Here is an 18,139-nt window from a genome sequence, read left to right as displayed (position 1 = left end):
ATTTTTCCTGTCCAAGAACCTCAAAATAAAAAGAATTATTATTGTGTTTGAAAGCATCCAATCGGCACTTTGAACTTGAGATTGAAAAAAATTTAATTCAAAGCTAAATTCCTTCCAATCTCAAATCCAAACCGCCGATTATGGTGCTTCCAAATATAACATTAGTTCTACTCATCACAAAATAAGAACATTCTTCAAATAAACATGATTATGATCACAAGTCAGAATGAAAGATACATGATTTGCACTTCAAAATACTTTGTCATTTAAGCCTATAAACCACAGTGCAAAACCGCATATCATTAAAAATCTTCATTCATTATAGGAAAAAAAAAAAAACTTCATTCAGAGCAAGCTATCATCTGAATTTAATTACATGACTCACGGATACCCTATTATTTCTTTGCAATTTAACATACAATGTTCTAAAGCTCCACGATGACCTTCCCGGTAGCATGACCGTCGATGCTCTTAGACCAAGCATCTTCAGCCTTGCTCAGAGGATGTTTTGAGTCGATCACCGACTTAAGCTTCCCTTCCTTCACCAACTTAACAAGATAATCCAGGTTTTCACCTTTGGCTGTCATAAATAGCGGCACCAGCTGCTTCTTTGAGAAGGTGAGTTTCTGGAACGCAAATGTCAGAAAGGCGGTAGGCCGAGGAGTGATATCTATTACCTTCCCATTCGTGCTCAAATTAGGCTCGAAGGTAGACCAAGGAATGCCCGAGGCACAGTGAACAACTGCATCATATTTCTGGCCAGATGGGCTCTTCAAAGCTGCCCCCTCTGGAGTTTTGTAGTCGATGACCTCATCGGCCCCTAAGCTCTTCACCAAATCCATGTTGCGTGCCCCACATGTGGCTGTAACGTGCGCGTTTCCAAGCTTTGCTAGTTGAACTGCATAATGACCCACACCACCAGAGGCAGCCGTAATTAGAATATTTATTCGTGGGCTGCTGCCGTCGAGCTTGATCCCTGCTGCCTGAGTGAGAATCTGATGAGCTGTGAGACCGGCTATGGGTAAGGCTGCACCTTCTGCTGCTGATACTTCAGGTGGCCTTGGAACAGTCAAACTCTCCTTGGCCACTGCAAACTCAGCTAGTCCACCTCCAGCCTTTCATTCAATCCCAAAGACAGATTTGCCAACATCAAACCAGATGCTAATCAGATTTGCCCACATCATGTTTTGCAGCAATTACAAACAACAACAACAACAACAACAACAACAAAAAGACTAAATACTCTTCACTTGGTAAGTGAAATAATGGGCATATAAGTAGACGAATTTGTTAAGTTTGCAGTAGGTCAACTCTATATGCTTCTTCAAAGGCAGTAAACAGAGTGATGCTATTTTCGATTTTTCGTGCTCTTTCTTCTTTCATCGGTTTGACTGAGGGTATGGCATTAGATAGAGCATAAGGGAAAAAAAAAAATTCGTAAGTAGCTAGGCAAATACTTTGCTTCTCGTTGATAGAAGAAAGCAAATGATAATTTAAATTCGGAGGCAGATAACTTAAGAATTTAGAGGAGAAACACTAGAGAATTGAACCTTATATAAAACTCTCTCTTGGAATTGAGTAGTGCTTGGTGTTCTTAAAGGCAAAGGCATTGAGGTTTGGAATTATACCCTCTAAAAGGAAACAAAAGCCTCAAAGCACAAGAAAAAAAATCTTCCATTGGCACCTGCAGACCAATACTAAGCTATTATCTTTAATATCTTTTATATATTTCTAAGCCATTTAGATATATAGTTGCCAAATAAAAGGGTCATGATAATAAATAAATAAAAAAATACAGATTTGTACAGAGATTGACATATTTAACATGGTGTAGTAAAAGAACAGAAGATGAGACGTTCAATAAAAAATTATTAAATAAAATCAACATATAACAAACAATTTGATAACATGCAATACATTTTTATTTTAAAAGTTCAGCTTCATGGCCTCACCAATGGTTCAAGGACACAAAATAAGATGAAAGGTGAACTTAAAAAAGAGAAGAGCTTACAGCAGGGCTACTCATTGCTACGACTTTGTCACCGGGTTTGAAATTCTCGACTCCAGCTCCAACCTCCACCACCTCTCCTGCTACATCAGTACCTGTTCCAACACACAAAATAAACTTCAATGCTTCTCTAAACTTAGAAAACAAAAACCCAATCAGGTTGAAAACATAAGGAATCAAGTAAATGGAAACCAGACAGGAAAATCAACCCTAAACTCAAATTTGTATGTCATTTCAACAATACCATCTTAATTCCGAAAAAAAAAAAACAAAGAAGTTTCTAGTCATTTCTAGTCTTTGAATAATAACACTAAGAGTTGAACCCTTGATTGCATCCCTCCCTTCCATTCTAGATGCATACCTTGTTGACACTAAGCTTTAGTTGTTGGCGTCACGACAACTGACCTTTTGTCAATCCTTTACTCAACAAGGTCAGTTGTCTTGACGCCAACAACTAAAGCTTAGTGTCTTTGTTGATTTTGAAAACTAAAGCTATGCTGAGGACTGGATACTGCAGAGGGAAACCATTTTTGCTATTGTTTTTTTTTTTTTTTGAAAATTAAAGCAAATTGTATATATAAAGTGAAAAAGATACAAAGAAGGCCTTTGGCCAAAAACAGCCTTTCACAGGCAAAACAAACCAACCCTAGAATCCGAGCAACCCAAAGCAGTAGCCCAACCCAAGAGCAAAAAGAACTTCGAGTAGCAGTCGTAACCGATAGTTAAAGAACTTAAATCAAATCCGGTAAGCGAACCCTACGGCGACGATGAAGAGACCCTCCACCCCTTAGTCTGGTGGACGGGGAGGAGGTCTACAACAAGAAGGGGAGAGAATCCAACTACTCAGAATCGATCTAGAGGCCATGCAATCCTTAGACAGCCCATTCTTAGCAAGGATGTGATTGAGTTGCAGACATTTGTTAGAACCCTGTTCTGTGTTGATGGATTCCCTCTGAAGATGCGGTTGTTCCTTTCCTCCCATGTATGATATACTAGTGCTGACAAGGAAATTTTCCTAAGGATGTTCATTGGAGAGTTTGACTTCCATCGGGTACTGATCCACATAATCATGTCATCCCATGTGAGAAAATAATTGTAGAATCTACATCTAACTTGGATAAACTCCAAAGAGGGGCTGAGAAAGCACATCTGAAGAAGAGATGGGAGTGTGATTCATTGTCAATTCCACAAAGGACACAGGTGCTTCCATGGTGAACCATAGCTCCAGAATCGAGTGTGGGAAGCCTGCTTTGAACTGCTAGCCACATGTTAAATTTCATTCTTGGGATAGAAGCTGTGCGCCAAACAAGGTTGTGCCATGGAACTAAGGGACCATGATCCATAAGGTGGAAAGCTATGTGCTTCAAGCTGAAAGAACCAGAGGGAGAAACAGTCCAAATCAACTTGTCCTTCCTAAGAGGCGCAGGTTGTTGGAGTGAGGTTAGCTCTGGAATAGCAGAGAGGAGAGCAGGTGAGAAATTCCAATTATTATTGACAATGAAGTTTGCCATATTTGTGTTTTCATCAATTCCCAAGAGTGAGAGAATGGTTGCTGCGAATCTTAAACACAGAGGCCCTCCAGTAAACCAATTGTCAATCCAGAAAGAAGTATCAATCCCATTGCCAATAAGGTGCTTGATAAAATGCCTTGCATGGTGTCGCAACTGCAAAATTTTCCTCCAACTCCAGGAGCATGAGTGTGGAATCTTCAAGGTCCAGAGGTTCCTGCCTTTAATGAGATGAATTCTACACCAATTGATCCATATTCTGTTTGAGGTTTCAGTTTGAAGCTACCAAATGTACTTCAAAATTGCTGATTGATTAGACAATTCCAAGTTGTGAAGACCTAAACCACCCTCAACCTTGGGCTTGCACACTGCTCCCCATGCAATTTTCCCTCCATTAGATTTCATTTCTGGACCATACCAGAGGAAGGATCTGAAAATTCTGTTAAGCTCATTGATAACACTCTTTGGGAGAATGAAAAATGCTGGACCAATATAGTTGAGTAAATACCAGAACAGAATTAACAAGCTATAATCTTCCTGCATAAGAGAGAGATCTTGCAGTCCAGTCGGAAATTCTGTGGGTGATCTTCTCTATAAGAACTCTATAGTCAGTGGCCTTAAGACATGTTGTGATTAGTGGTACCCCCAAATGTCTAATAGGAAGACTTCCTTTGTGAATACCCAGCAGATTGATGATGGCTTCTTCAGTATGTGGATTAACACCAGAGATCAAGATTGAACTTTTTGCCAAATTTATGGTAAGGCCAGACATGGAGCAAAAATAATCCAGTGCAGACTTTATAATGGAGATGATTTCAATGTTACTATAGCATAGCAATAGGAGGTCATCTACAAAAGAAAGGTGAGTAATACCTTGTTCCTTGCATTTCTAATGGTGTTTGAAAGCTGGAGCTCTTCTTACATAATTGTTGAGGATAACTGTGAAGGCATCAATTACAATAACGAAAAGGAAAGGGGATAGAGGATCTCCTTGCCTCAGCCCTCTCTTCCCTTTAAAGTAGCCTTGGAATTCTCCATTCAAAGCTATTGCGAATGATGGGGATGAGATGCAATCCATGATGAGATCAATGAATTTCTATGGGAATTTGAGGAGAGAGAGACAGTTTGAGATGAAGTCCAAATTAACTGAGTCAAAAGCCTTTTTTAGGTCGATTTTGATTACACATCTAGGAGGACCAATATCCCTGTGATAACCCCTAAGCAACTTATGAGCTAAAAGGATAGAATCTGTGATTTTCCTGCCTTGAACAAAAGCAGTTTGGGTGGGGTCAATGATATAAGGTAGTGCTAGCTGAAGCTTGTTTGCAAGCAATTTTGCTATGCATTTATAGATGGTATTACAACATGCAATTAGTCTATAATCATTGAGAGAAGAGGAGTTAGGACACTTAAGCACCAAGGATAAGTAGGTAGAATTGATTTCTGAGAGAAGTTTCCCATTTCTGAAAAATTCAGAGATGGCTTTAATGATTGATTTCCCCACAATGTGCCAAGCTTTGTAGAAGAAATGTCCATTGTATCCATCTGGACCAGGAGTCTTGTCCTTGTTGAGTGAAAGGAAGCAAAGCTGAATATCTTAATAAGTAGGAGGAGAATCAATGTTGTTAAGGAGATGGGGTGGAATTGATTTAGTGATAAAAGGGGTAAGGTTACAGATGTCATGGGTAGTGGTAGAGCTGCAGCCTAATAAATTCTTAAAGTGTGAAATGACTTCCAATTTGATTGCAGCACGATCATCAATTTGTTGACCAACAGCATTAATAAGGCCAATAATCTTGTTCCTATTATGCCTTGAGATCAATGATTTGTGGAAGTAAGAAGAGTTACAATCTCCTAATTTCAGCCAAATCATTCTAGATTTCTGCCTTAGCATATCCTCCTGTGTGTTTCCAAGTCTTAAGTACTCTAAAATAAGAGCTTTCTCCATTAGTCTTAAAGAAAAATCATTGGGAGCTTTGTCAAGATCATACTGGCAAGAATCAAGTTCCATTTTGACAGCATTGAGTCTTGAGGCAACCTCAGAATAGTCATTCTTACAGTTGGATCTGAGGGAGTGCTTCAGCCTTTTAAGTTTTTGCACAACCTGGAATATGGAGGTGCCTTTAATGTAGGAGTTCCAAACTTCAGTAACTAAGGATAGGAAAAGTTGGTGCTTGCTCCAAGCATTAAAAAATCTGAAAGGGATGCATTTTCTTTGCATGTTAAGGTTCATGGTGAGAAGGATAGGACTATTGTCGAGATTCCTGGAGTTAGAAATTTACATTCTGAATTTGGATAAGACATATTCCATTTGTAATTCACAAGGGCTCTATCAAGTTTCCTGGCTACATAGGCATCCCCAGGACTCTGATTGCACCAAGTATATAAAATACCATTGAATTTAAGGTCATCAAGTTCTGCCTGTTGCATACAGTCTTTGAGATCAGACATAGAGGGATTCCATTTTGCAGATCCACCAACCCTATCCTCAGTACATGTAACAGCATTGAAGTCTCCCATAATTGTCCAAGGCAGTTGGGAGAATAGAGTTGAATGGTTGATGATGTCATTCCAGAGGTATGATCTTTCATTAACCAAATTAGAAGCATAGACAAAGGAGCAAGAGAATGATAAATTTTCCCCCAAAATGGAGATAGAACAATGTATAGTTTGTTTGTTGATGCCTATGATGTTGAGGCCAATTGTGGTAGGGTTCCACAAAATCCAAATTCTCCCCAAGTGAGAGAAGTTGTAGTTATGGGTAATGGACCAATTGTGAGCTATCTTGTGATGTATAGCTGCCACATTCTCAAGAGACACCTTAGTCTCAACAATGAATATTAGATCCAATCTATTTTCAGAGATAAGTTTCGTTATCTAAGTTTGTTTAGAGGACTGCTTTAGTCCCCTAATATTCCAGGTAATGAATGATATCATTGAAAGAGAGAGGTTAGAGAACCTCTGGGATACCTGTAGCCCTTTGCAGGGTCTGAAGATATCAAGCCTGGGTTGTGGCTTTTGGTTCCTCTAGTAGCCTTTCTGAAACTTCTAGCAGTCATCTTGGTGAGTGATTTCACTGGGGGGGATGCCATTGTTGCAGGGTCTATGAGGGAAAAGCAGTGGTATGGGACAATGTTTGGGCTGCTAGTGACTGGGGAAGAGGTAGTGGGATGATGCTTCCCAGGTTCACTACTGACCTTGTTCTTCCTTTTGCAGTGAGGAGGTGAAAAGGGAGCCAAATGTGTAATGGGAGAGGAGTATACCTGGGATGGAACAGTGGAGGTTGGAGAGTCTGTAAATATAAGTTTCTTACTGCATAAGGGGGATGGGATGTGAGTTGGAGGGATGATGGGTTGTGTGATAAGTGGTGTGGAGGGAGATCTGGTTGAATGGGATTGGTTTGTAGAGGGTGAGGTTATAGATGAGGGAGAAGTGATTGAGTTCTGATGAGGGTGGGGGAGAGCTGAGAAAGGATTGCAAGCTATAGGGCAGGTTGAGTACTGCTTCTTTGTGCCTTTCGAACTGAACTTCCTTCCATTCTTCCTTCGAATTGTTATCCATTCTGTGCTTGGTGGATTCTGGGCTAGGGGGGTGGTCAACAATGGCGGGGCTTGTTTCTGTCATTGGTGGTCCAGTGTTATTCTTCATATGTGGTGGGCTTCATGGTTGATGTGTTTTAATGGACATGAAGGTTCAGTGTGATTGAGTTTTTTTGCATAGATTACAAATCTTAAGAAGCCACTGGTATTCAATACTAATGTCAACTGGGTTTCCATCCATCATTACCTGGGTTTCAGTTAGAAGAGGTTTTGACAGGTCCATGTTGACACAAATTCTAGCATACCTAAGTTTAAATCTTCCTTCTGTTGCTTGGTCTGCATAGAGAGGGATCCCTACAGTGCTAGCAATGTGACTGAGCCGTTTTGCGTCCAGTACTTCTGAGGAACATTGTAGAATTTGACCCATATGGGTATGAGGATAGAATCTGAGGTCTTTAAGGGGTTGAATTGGTCCCATTTCATAAGAGATAATAGGTGACTAGCAATAGTCCAAGGGCCCAGTGATAACACTTTGTTAATCTCTTTCGAGGAGTGAAATCTAAATAGGTAAGAGCCTTTGTCTCCTAAGATGGTTTCTGTGAGTCCATGTGTTTTCCAGATCTTTGCTGCTGCAAAGCTGACCACTTTAAATGGTAGTCTTTATAAGTAGAGACTCCAACAAGGTGATATGATTCCCAAAATTTCACTCCTTCGAGGGCAACTTCAGGTGGAGGGTCAACAAGGGAAGGGTTGAGAGATGATGATTTAATGAATTCAAAGTTCATTTTCCCTTGGCATTGTTGAACCACCTCAGTCCACTTCTTTGTCTGTTGGTCAATAGGTACTGCTGGTAATGGGCCAATGGTATTGGTGATGTGGTGGGCTAGTGTGGATAAAGCAATTGGGTTGACTAGAGTAGGTAAGTTTGTTTGGTAGCTTAAAATAGGTTGTATAGGCTATATAGGAGCATGGTTTGTGGGAAAGCCTGCTGAGATGTTGCTTAAAGTAGGTGGTTTGACTGCAGGTAATGGTGGTATGTTCAGGACTTTGGTTAATGTGGCATTAGAATTTGAATTCAAATTTGAAATTTGAACTGGTGTGGAAGTGGTGGAGGTGGGGGGTGCCAGAGAAGCAGAGAGGGTGGATGTTGGATGAATGACTAAGTTTGTGGCAGTGGAGGATGTTGACCTTGAGGATTTCATCCAAGGACAATTTAGAGGTTTTGATGATAACAAACCATTAATGGTGTTTAAGGACTAATGTTTACATTGAGTGTTATAGATTATTCACATTCAAAGGATGACCTCAATAAAGATCATAAAGTCAATCCCAAGTATTCCATTACTCAAGATCACATCTATGGAAAGCAAAGGAGATAAAAGGAACATGAAGTTGCAAGGAACCAAATGCAAAGTCCATCCAAAGATAGCTTGGATTACAATGAGTAAGAAAGCAACTCAAAGAAAGGAAGAAAGCAAGTCTACCTGAAAGCCTACACGATCATGGTCAAAGCATGAAGAAAGGGGTAGATAGGATGGTGAGTGTTTAGGATTCAATATCAAAGTATTTATGAATCCATTTGAAGCTCATCTTTATAGGACCATGCATATCATATCATCATTCATATGCTCCTATATCCATTAGCAATAGACTATGTACTTCATTCATATACAATTGACATATGGAGTCTTTGCTAAAAAGTGAGTTAGTTCAAGCTTGCATAAGCTTTGAAAGAACTCATCATTTGTGCTAGAAATGCTAAGACCATGCACATCAATCATATAATTCATATTGGTTAACAATTAAGGCATGAGAACCATTCATTACCATGAGTTGGTAACGGACATTAGGACCCCAGAATGCGCGTCATGAAAAACTGTGTTTTTAGCTAAGTGTGAAAAATAGATTTTTGAAATAGTGATTATTTCAAAATAATTTTTCCCAGTAATAACTCTTTATACTTAAACTAGCCTAAACTGATTTTATCAGAATTTTTGACCAAGTCTACATTGGTCTACACAAGGATTCATTTTTACCAAAACTGTCGGAATCCAAATTTGAACTAAAACTGAATTTCTACATTTTGATTTAGTTAGATTTCAATTTTCTAGTATTTTTTATTAAATCCAAATGGGGGGTACTTTCTTATTTACATTGTAAACTTAAAGTAAATGGGGAAATAAGGTATGTGCAGATGTCCTGTGCACAAACTGTCTCATCTGTTAACTTAGAACAATCTCTGAAGTAGCAGTTCCATTTCGGCCTACCGAAATAGAGGACCTATTTATTTCGGTCTACCGAACTGAGTAAATGAAAGAACACTACTAGGTGTTTCGGACGACCGATTCTAACAGTAAGTTTTAGATGAAAGGAGGAAGGTGTTTCGGACGACCGAAACAAAAGGTGAATTATTTCGGTCTATCGAAACAAGGAATCATAACCAACCTTAAACCATTTCGGACGACCGAAACACAATGATGTTTCATTTCGGTCGACCGAACCTGCCCAGATTCAAATTTGAACGGTTATTTTACCTTAAACCGCGTGCACAACAACTATATTCTTGAATTAGCTCATCAAAACTCTATAAATAGAGCTGGGGTCTTCGGGATTAAGGGTTGCTACCATAGAGAAACATCTTTTAGCATCATAGGAGCTTTTGTTTTTCATTCATATCATACTCTCTCATCCCATATCATTCATAGAGTATTGAGCTTTAATCTTTTCACATATATACTCTAGAGTGAGCTGAAAGTTGTGAGCTAATATTTGCATATCAATCTTTGAGAGATATATTTGTATGCAACAAATCTGATCTTCAATTTGTAAGGGCTGGTGTGGCCAAAGGAAGAAGAAGCAAGCTAGCTTCATATTTGTAAGGGTTGGTGTGACCCAAAGGAAGACTAAGAGAGGTTGTCTCTTAGCAAAGTGAAGCAAGGAGTTACTTCATGTAAAGGTTTACTCTCCACCCGTAAGAAGGTGCCATAGTGGATTGGGAAGTCTCAAGAGGGGCCTTGAGCCGAGGAGTAGGAGTTTCCGAACCTCGCTAAAATCGCCGTGTGAATGTTTGCAATCTTTCTTCCCTTATCTCCTTTACATTTATGCTATTAATTGTTCATGTTTATATCTTGATAATTGCATAATTGTTCAAAGGGTTTAGTAGAATTTGTAAAACTGAAAATTGGCCATTGTTTGCCAAAGACTCTATTCACCCCCCCTCTAGAGTCTATACTTGGGCAACAGAGGATATGATACCTGCTGATTGCTGCAATGGGGAGATGGGCTTAGGTGGAGCCTTTATGCACTGAGCAAGTTCCTCCCTAAGTTGTGAGATGGTTTTGTTCCTCTCCTTTATCATCTCTAGAGCCTTTCCCAAGTTCTCATCTTTCCATTCCAACTGCTCAGTTAGTCTTTCAATTTGATGCTCTGGGGAGTCATATAGTCTTAGGTTAAAGTTTTTTGGTAGCTGCTTGGTTGTGGTTGAGGAGATAATGGGTTGCTTCTGGCTTGTAGAGGTGGGTTTGTTAGTAGTTTTCCAATGTTGTTGCGCTTTGATGGTAGGTTTAGATGAGGTGGATGCATCAGAATTGGGGCCTTTATGGTTCTAAATGATGGTCTAAGTGGTTTAAAGCTTGGTGGGGGAAAGTGAGCTGGAGATTTCCCTTTGAGAGATGGTGGAATTGGAGGCTCAAAAACCTCGATTTGTAGTGGAGCATGTTGTGATGTGGGTGGACTGGAAGTGGGAGAAAGTGTGCTTGCAGTAGTAAATGTGTGTTTTCCTTTGGGTGAGGACTTATGAGCATTAATGGTGTTCTGGTCTAATGGATGTCTGTGGGATTTATTTCTATTTGGTTCACCGGTTGAGGTGGTTAGATGGGATGAATGGTGGTTTCAAATGGTTGGGAATGGGATTACTCCGGGAGGGCTTCAGGGATGGGATCAAAGGAGGTTTCAGAGGTGGTTTCATGGTTTCATACTCAGTTGGTTTCCATTTTTGCTATTGTTTAGTTGTCATTCTTGTTCCAATTCCAAACTGTGGTTCAACGATTGCCTCTCAAAATATAACATCAGACACACATAATATATGTATACATATATACATTCTCTCACTGGACACATGGTTTTTCAGAACCAATATTCAGTGTGTTACAAAAGCACTTGAAATACCCAAACAATTGAGGTTGGACAGTGCACAGTTCAAACTGATTAAATGATGAATCAAGATGAGAAAATAAATATTATAGAAGCAAAAAGGAATATTGTAAGAAAGGATTCCGATATGGACTACAAATCAACTTACAAGGTATGTATGGAAATTTCCGGGGTAAAATGGGGCGCGCAATGCCCTGTTGAATTCTCCAATCCATTGGATTTAAGCCTGTTGCTTCCAGTTTTAGCAAAACCTCATCTTTACTAGGAGCAGGAACAGGAACTTGAACATGCTGCAAGAGACATAAGGCACCAAATCGGACTTAACGATGATTCTTGAAATAAATTTATGTTGCGTTTGAGAACACCAAATCAATGCCTTACATTTAAAATATGAAAGAAAAAAAATTAGTTCAAAATTTAAACTGAATTTACTTCAATTTTAATTCCAAAACACCAATTAGGTACCCGGAAACATAACACTACTGTCACAATTCCATCGTACAGACTCTTTATCATGTCAATAAATCTATTTGTGACTCTAACTTAGCAAGACCAGAAAATTATATTTCTATGGACCTTAAAAATAAGCCATTTTTTCAAATCAACAAAGACAATATATATATATATATATATATGTATTTTTTTTTCTTCTATATCTTCTCAATAATCTCCTGATCAACTAAAAAAACAGTTCCATTTTTTAGTTTGCAACCATAAAACCCAGATTGACTTTTGACTCTGCAGTTCCAACTTCCACATTTTAATTATTGTTTAATCACTCACTAGGGAATCTATATACATATTAATTTGTGAAAATCATAAAGTGAATTTACATTGAGATGTAATTTAAAATAATTCAATCTAGTCAAATAGTGAATGGTCTAAGTAAAAAATAGATAAAAATCATCTCCTTTTCATCCTCACTGAATCTGAGACCTCTCATCCATTAATTATAGAATAAAAAAATTCGAGTCCAGACTAAATTGTCAACCCAATCTCTAAAAGTTATTGTATTCAATATTTAACTAAAAATAATAATAATAAATCACAGAACCCAAAAAAAAAAATAAAAAATCAGGGAAAAAATAAAAAAATTCAGGATAATATGAAATTACCTTTAAACCAGCAGCACCTCCACCATAGCCATGGAACCAAACCGCATTCATAAGCTTCTGCCCGGCCATTTTTAGAGAGAGAGATTGAAACAACTGATGAAATACAGAAGAGCCAATTGTAAGTTCAAAAGTTTGGTTTTCCCATGTGGTGTTATATAGGCGCCATAAATATCTTCGTCCATTGCTATGTGAATTGACGGAAATACCCCTTAGACTAATCAAATGAAAACCATAATTTTCCAACACGCATACTCTGTGAATTGACGGAAATAAAACCATAATTTTCAAACACGCATACACTGTTAATATACCCCATATACTACTCAAATGAGAACGACCATTTTCAAACACGCATGCTGATCAACTGAAAGCGAGAGTTTTCAAAAACACATACTAGTCAAATGAAATTTTGGATTGGCCTGTTTGAATATTTGTTGATAGTTTATTTAAATTTGGGTAAATTACGACCCCGAGATTGAGGTTAGTTCATTTTTTTTTAGTTAAATAAAGATTTTAGTTTTAATTTTTACTTACACCTCAATTTAAAAACCAAACTGCACCACCACCCAACACTTCCATCACCACCATCTACCTAAAACCAAACCCAAAAATACACAAAATCCCATCACGGCACGACACCCGAACCCAAGTTTTAGAAATTCATAAACAATAGCACCGGTGGCAGCAATTGGGTTACGGTGCTTGCACTACATCTAGAGATTTTTCTGGCATTGTAAGGTAACTGTAATAACTCGGATTTTCACGGATAATTTTTTTTCCGTTGTCTTTTTCTTTTTGGATTCGGTTTTTCATCACTTGATGTCGTCTCGAGTACTCTGGAATGATTTTCGAGACTCTTTTCCTTGAATTGACAACTTCCTTTGGGGATTGTGTCATTTCCATATTTTATTTTTCCGAACACTATTCACATTTTGTCTTTTTCTCGTTTATCCTTTTTCCTTTCACAACCTCACTTTTTGTGCTCGGATTTGATTCCGGTTTTGCATGCATTCATGATATTTGATTTCCATGATAGTGGTATTTTTACTTTTCTAGAAAAGCATGTTAATTGCTTACTTCCTTCATAAAGGAGTATTAATGCATACTTTAGTGTAATTATTCTTAACTTGTGGGGTTTTAGTGTAATTAAATAAAGTAATTATTTTTCATCTTGGGGGACCACTTTGTAATTAAATTTGAAAAATATTTTCAAAAAGAACCTTTTTGCAATTTTTGAAAAGTGTGACAAGTGTCACACTCTCATTGGTCCACTTATTGACATTTGTGTGGAAACACTTTGATGCATTAGATGATGACATTTGGAGGGTGAGGATTCACCCACTTGTTGGCCTAGGATTGGTGCACTTGTTGGCTTGGATGGTTGACAAGTGTAGGTGTGGGATTAAGCCTAGGAAGGAGCCATGGATTGGTGACAACTGTAGGTTCACAATTTAGTCTTGCAAATATCTTTGGGCCACTTTGGGATTATGGTTTTAAAGGAGGGTTTTTGTGTAATTGACCATAAATGTATGTGTTGACCATGGTGTAGGATCACATAGTGAGTGGAGGATTTCTATTTCCTCCACTCACACATTTTCACATTTCATCTCTTTCTTCCTCATCACAAAACCCTAGCCTCCATGGATGAAGCTTAAAGCTTTAGTGAGGTCCTTCCACTTACTTTAGACCATAAAGCTTGGAATAGTTTTTGTTCCCCTCATCCTCCTCTTCAAAACCCTTGAAGGATCTAGCCTAACTCCTAGTTTTGCTTTGGTATCTAGGGATTCAATTCTCTAGTGAGGTATTGATCTATTATTTTGAAGTATTTTTATGTCATTATTGAGTGTTTTACATACATAGAAGAGAAGGACTTGTATTCTGCCTTTAAACTTTTTTTACTTGAAATAAATCTTGTCAAATTAAATATATAACATGAAAATATAATCAATTAGCTTCCATTTAGTTTTGGTTTCATGTAATTTGGATTTAAAATGAATTAGTTATGAATTTTTGAAGTTGCAAGGTAGTTGCTGGAAATTTAAATCTTTTCTTATCTGGTCCGGAAACGAATTTTTATATGGAGCTGTGGTGCTTCAATTACCTTGAAATTTTTACTGGAACTTTCCCCATGGATTTTACACTACTCAGAATTTTTTCACAATTTTAGAGCATTTCTAATTTTTTTAAAAAATCCGAGATTATCTGTTGTCCATGTTTTTATTGCAATTGGAAAACATATTTTTAGATGATTTATTTCACTAACCTTTTGACATTGGATCATGGCTTAAATTTCTAGTTTTATACGCTCATATGTTTACTTCCAAAATAAATTAGGTTTGCCCAATTTGGATGTCAAATGAATTTTTCATGAATTTTCAAAATTGGAAGCTATAGGCTGAAAATGTGTTTTCTGGGCAGAATTTGTTTCAAAGTTGTGGGTCAAAACTGTTTCAATTGGGAAAATATTTTGTTAAACTAAATTGATATTATCAAATTACAGTGTTTAAGCTTTCATTGGACTTTAGATTCATTCAATTTGGATTAGAATTGAATTTTTTATGAATTTCCCAAGTTGAAGGTAACAAGCTGAAATATCTGTCTTGCGGACCAAAAATTTAAGGCGATTTCATTTCGGTGGTAATTGGAATTTTCATTCCAATTGAGGTAGGAAATGTTTTAGGATTTATATGTGTTGTATTGAGTGTTTCTCATGATTATACAACTTATATGTATACCTTGTCTCAAATTTAGAAAGTTGGTAATTTTTATTTCTTTGTATAAGATTTAAAATTCATGATGATATATAACTTTGATTTGAATTGTCGCATGCTAGAAAATCATGTTTTAATATGCTTGTTAACATATATTAAATTGGTATTGATTGAATAAAAATTGCATATTTTATTTAATATTTATCTTTTGTGAAAGATTAAATCCCATGGCCGTACCTTGCATGAAATTGACTTATGATATGCTTTTAAATTATGTCTTGGCATGTTGTTTAACATACTTTAATTTGAGAGCATTTGGACAAGTATGAAAATCTAGAGATTTTAATTAAAATGATTAATTAAAATCTAATTAAGGGTTCCATTGGCCTAATTAAGTGTTTAACTTGATATTTGTGATAACTATGACTTATGTTCTAGCATATGTTAATTTGGAACCATTTGATGTTGTTTTAGAAGTTAGGGATTTGATTATCATGATTTAATTAAATTCCACTTTATTGTTCTTTTGGCCTAATCGAGTTTTAATGTGGTATATGTAATGACCATGTTATATTGTTTATCATATATTAATTGGAGGTCATTTGATTGAGATTTGAAATTTAGGGAATTTAATTAGTTTATAGATTTAATTCCGTTTCTATGGTATTATTGATTAACTCATGTATTTGACATTGATAGTATGTTTAAAGTATGACTTTTGACTTATAATGAATTTATGAGTTTATGTTTTCAATATTGGATTATATTGTTATAGCGTGTAACGAATCGCACTTTGAAGATTCGACATTGTCATCCTATAGTAGTTGTGGATTTAGAGTATGTGTTGTGTGGATACAATCTACTTGTGCATGGAAGGTGACTTAGTGCATTATATAAATTACGTATAAGTTGTGAACTTATTTGATTATTTTGGAGTCTTGGGACATTATTACTGTGATATGGTTAAAGTTCGGCTTTAGTGCGGGAGGTATGAGTTCTCCCCAATTGAGATAGTGCGCACTAGGGTGGTCTTCCTAGCGGATTAATGCCCGGAATAACCAATTTGTTCTTGGTTTAGTCCGAGACGTGATGTTCAAGTCTTCCACTATTTGTTTTTGCATTCAATTCCAAGTTATCAATCATGTTTATATTGTGACTGTGGTCTTTGCTATTGGCGATTTGATGTTGTTAAGTACATCCATACTAAATTGCTATATTTAGTTGATTTAGCATTTAGATTTCAAGTTAATAACTTTGAGAATCTATATCTAGTTACTTTGTGTAAGCATGTTTCTATCTAGTTGCTTTGTGTAAGTATGTTTCTAACTAGTTGCTTTGTGTAAGCATGTTATATCTTGTTGCTATGTGTAGCATGCTCTTGTGTCGTTGAAATTGCATAAAGGATGTGTTTTATGCTAGAAATGATCTTAGGTAGCTAGGATGCTCCCTGAGTCTCACCTTTGACATAGACGTTAGGTGGAATGAACCACAATGATTAAATCATGTACACTTGTAAAACGTAGGTCGATGCATGCTCATTTCCTACGAGTAGCTTTATGTTACTCACCCCTACGATACTGGGCATATTTCAGGTACATGATACAAGATTGGAGATTGCAATTGCTTGGGTGATTTGCTGAGTTGAGCTTCTTTAGAAATATTCTTGTTCACATGCAAGTGCTAGCATGTTCATGATTTGTCTATGAAATGTAATTTTTTCTAACTTGGAGATCTGACATGTCAAATGTTGTAAATGAGTTGTAATAAGGCCATGGGCCATTGTAGCATGTTTAAAATACCATTTTACACTTGCATGTATGTTCACATCATCACACAATAGCATATAATGCAATTTGATCATGCCATGGGGAGTCATTTTGATGCCTTAGGGATGACATACATCTCTAGTGGCCACTTAGTTTCCTTCGTTTTCGCATTTCGGATCCGTTATCGGGTCATTCTTTTGGTTCATCACAGGACACACTGGGTTGAAAAATCTAGGGTCGTCACAGTAACCCTCATTTGTCTGGTCTTGACCGTCGTCGTACGTGGCAATATAGGCACCGGTAAGTTTGGCACACAGCAGTAGGACTTTAATAAGATACGAAGCCATTTCTACTCCCGCAAGCATGCAGAGCCTCACTAAGTCCTTAAAGAGGTCTAAACAACGACATCAGTATCCTCTAAAAGCAACAATTACAACACATTTAACATAAATAAATTTTTGGTCGACGAAGAAAAAAAGGACGACAAGCCTAATCCAAACAAGCCATACATTCATGGGCCTAAGATTTCAAATTGGGATGAACAGAGAGCGAAATGGATTTCGAAAAACACCAATTCCCACAATTTCATTAGACCCAATAAGCCTAGGGTTCTTCTGGTGACTGGATCATCACCAGAGACGGTGGTTTATCTTGTCTAGGGAGGTGAGAGAGCTGTGTGAGAAATCGCAGGAAGATGTGGAGAACCTTTGGTGGGGATTGGGGTTTGAGTGTCCACTGGGAGTTTCGCCACCGAAAGCCCATCTCCTTTCGTCATCATCACCTACCATTGCCCCCAAATATTTTTTTCGCAATATTTAACCCAAAATTCCTTCCTTATATATATATATATATATATATATACACACACACACACATAGAGACCGAGGGAGAGCTCATTCTATTACGGGTGTCGCGCAACACAGAGAATGTCAGACGTCGGGCGATGGCCCTCCCTCACATCCGCTTCATCGGCCCCAATGGCCGGAACCTCAAGGATGAGATCGGCTGAGTTGGTGTCGCTGCTGCCAGTCCCATCATCGATCCAACCGACTCCTGTTTGGCTGTGTTTGTATATGTGTGTATATATATCTATATATATATATGGTTGTGTTTGTTTGTGTGTGTGTGTATATATATGGTTGTGTTTATACGTGTGTGTATATCTATATATATATATGGCTGTGTTTATATATGTGTGTATATTTATAAATATCAAAAGTACTGTTCGATATGTGAATAGGGTTGATGAGGGTAGGAGGAGGAAGAAGAGGAATGGAATATGTGGAGGGTATTTTGGTCACAAAAATAGTCAATGAGAAGTCAAAGGGTAACATAGTCAT

General features: G+C 37.5%; 1 protein-coding gene across 1 annotated transcript; it reads right to left on the bottom strand.

Moving 5' to 3' along the window:
* Window positions 1–299: 299 nt before the first annotated feature.
* LOC132306628 (chloroplast envelope quinone oxidoreductase homolog) lies at window positions 300–12,467 on the bottom strand. Its single transcript, XM_059804091.1, has 4 exons — window positions 12,323–12,467; window positions 11,356–11,497; window positions 2,012–2,103; window positions 300–1,115 (listed from the first exon to the last, which is right to left on the bottom strand). The coding sequence occupies exons 1-4, from the start codon at window positions 12,389–12,391 to the stop codon at window positions 426–428; spliced, it is 993 nt and encodes a 330-aa protein (XP_059660074.1). The 5' UTR covers window positions 12,392–12,467; the 3' UTR covers window positions 300–425.
* Between the last annotated feature and the right edge of the window lie 5,672 nt (window positions 12,468–18,139).

This window comes from Cornus florida, unplaced genomic scaffold, assembly GCF_030987335.1.
Source record: "Cornus florida cultivar Cherokee Brave unplaced genomic scaffold, ASM3098733v1 CherokeeBrave_3.0.0_Hap2_Chr05, whole genome shotgun sequence".
In the NCBI taxonomy this organism is placed as follows: Eukaryota; Viridiplantae; Streptophyta; class Magnoliopsida; order Cornales; family Cornaceae; genus Cornus; species Cornus florida.
This window is presented reverse-complemented; position numbering and strand designations above follow the sequence as displayed.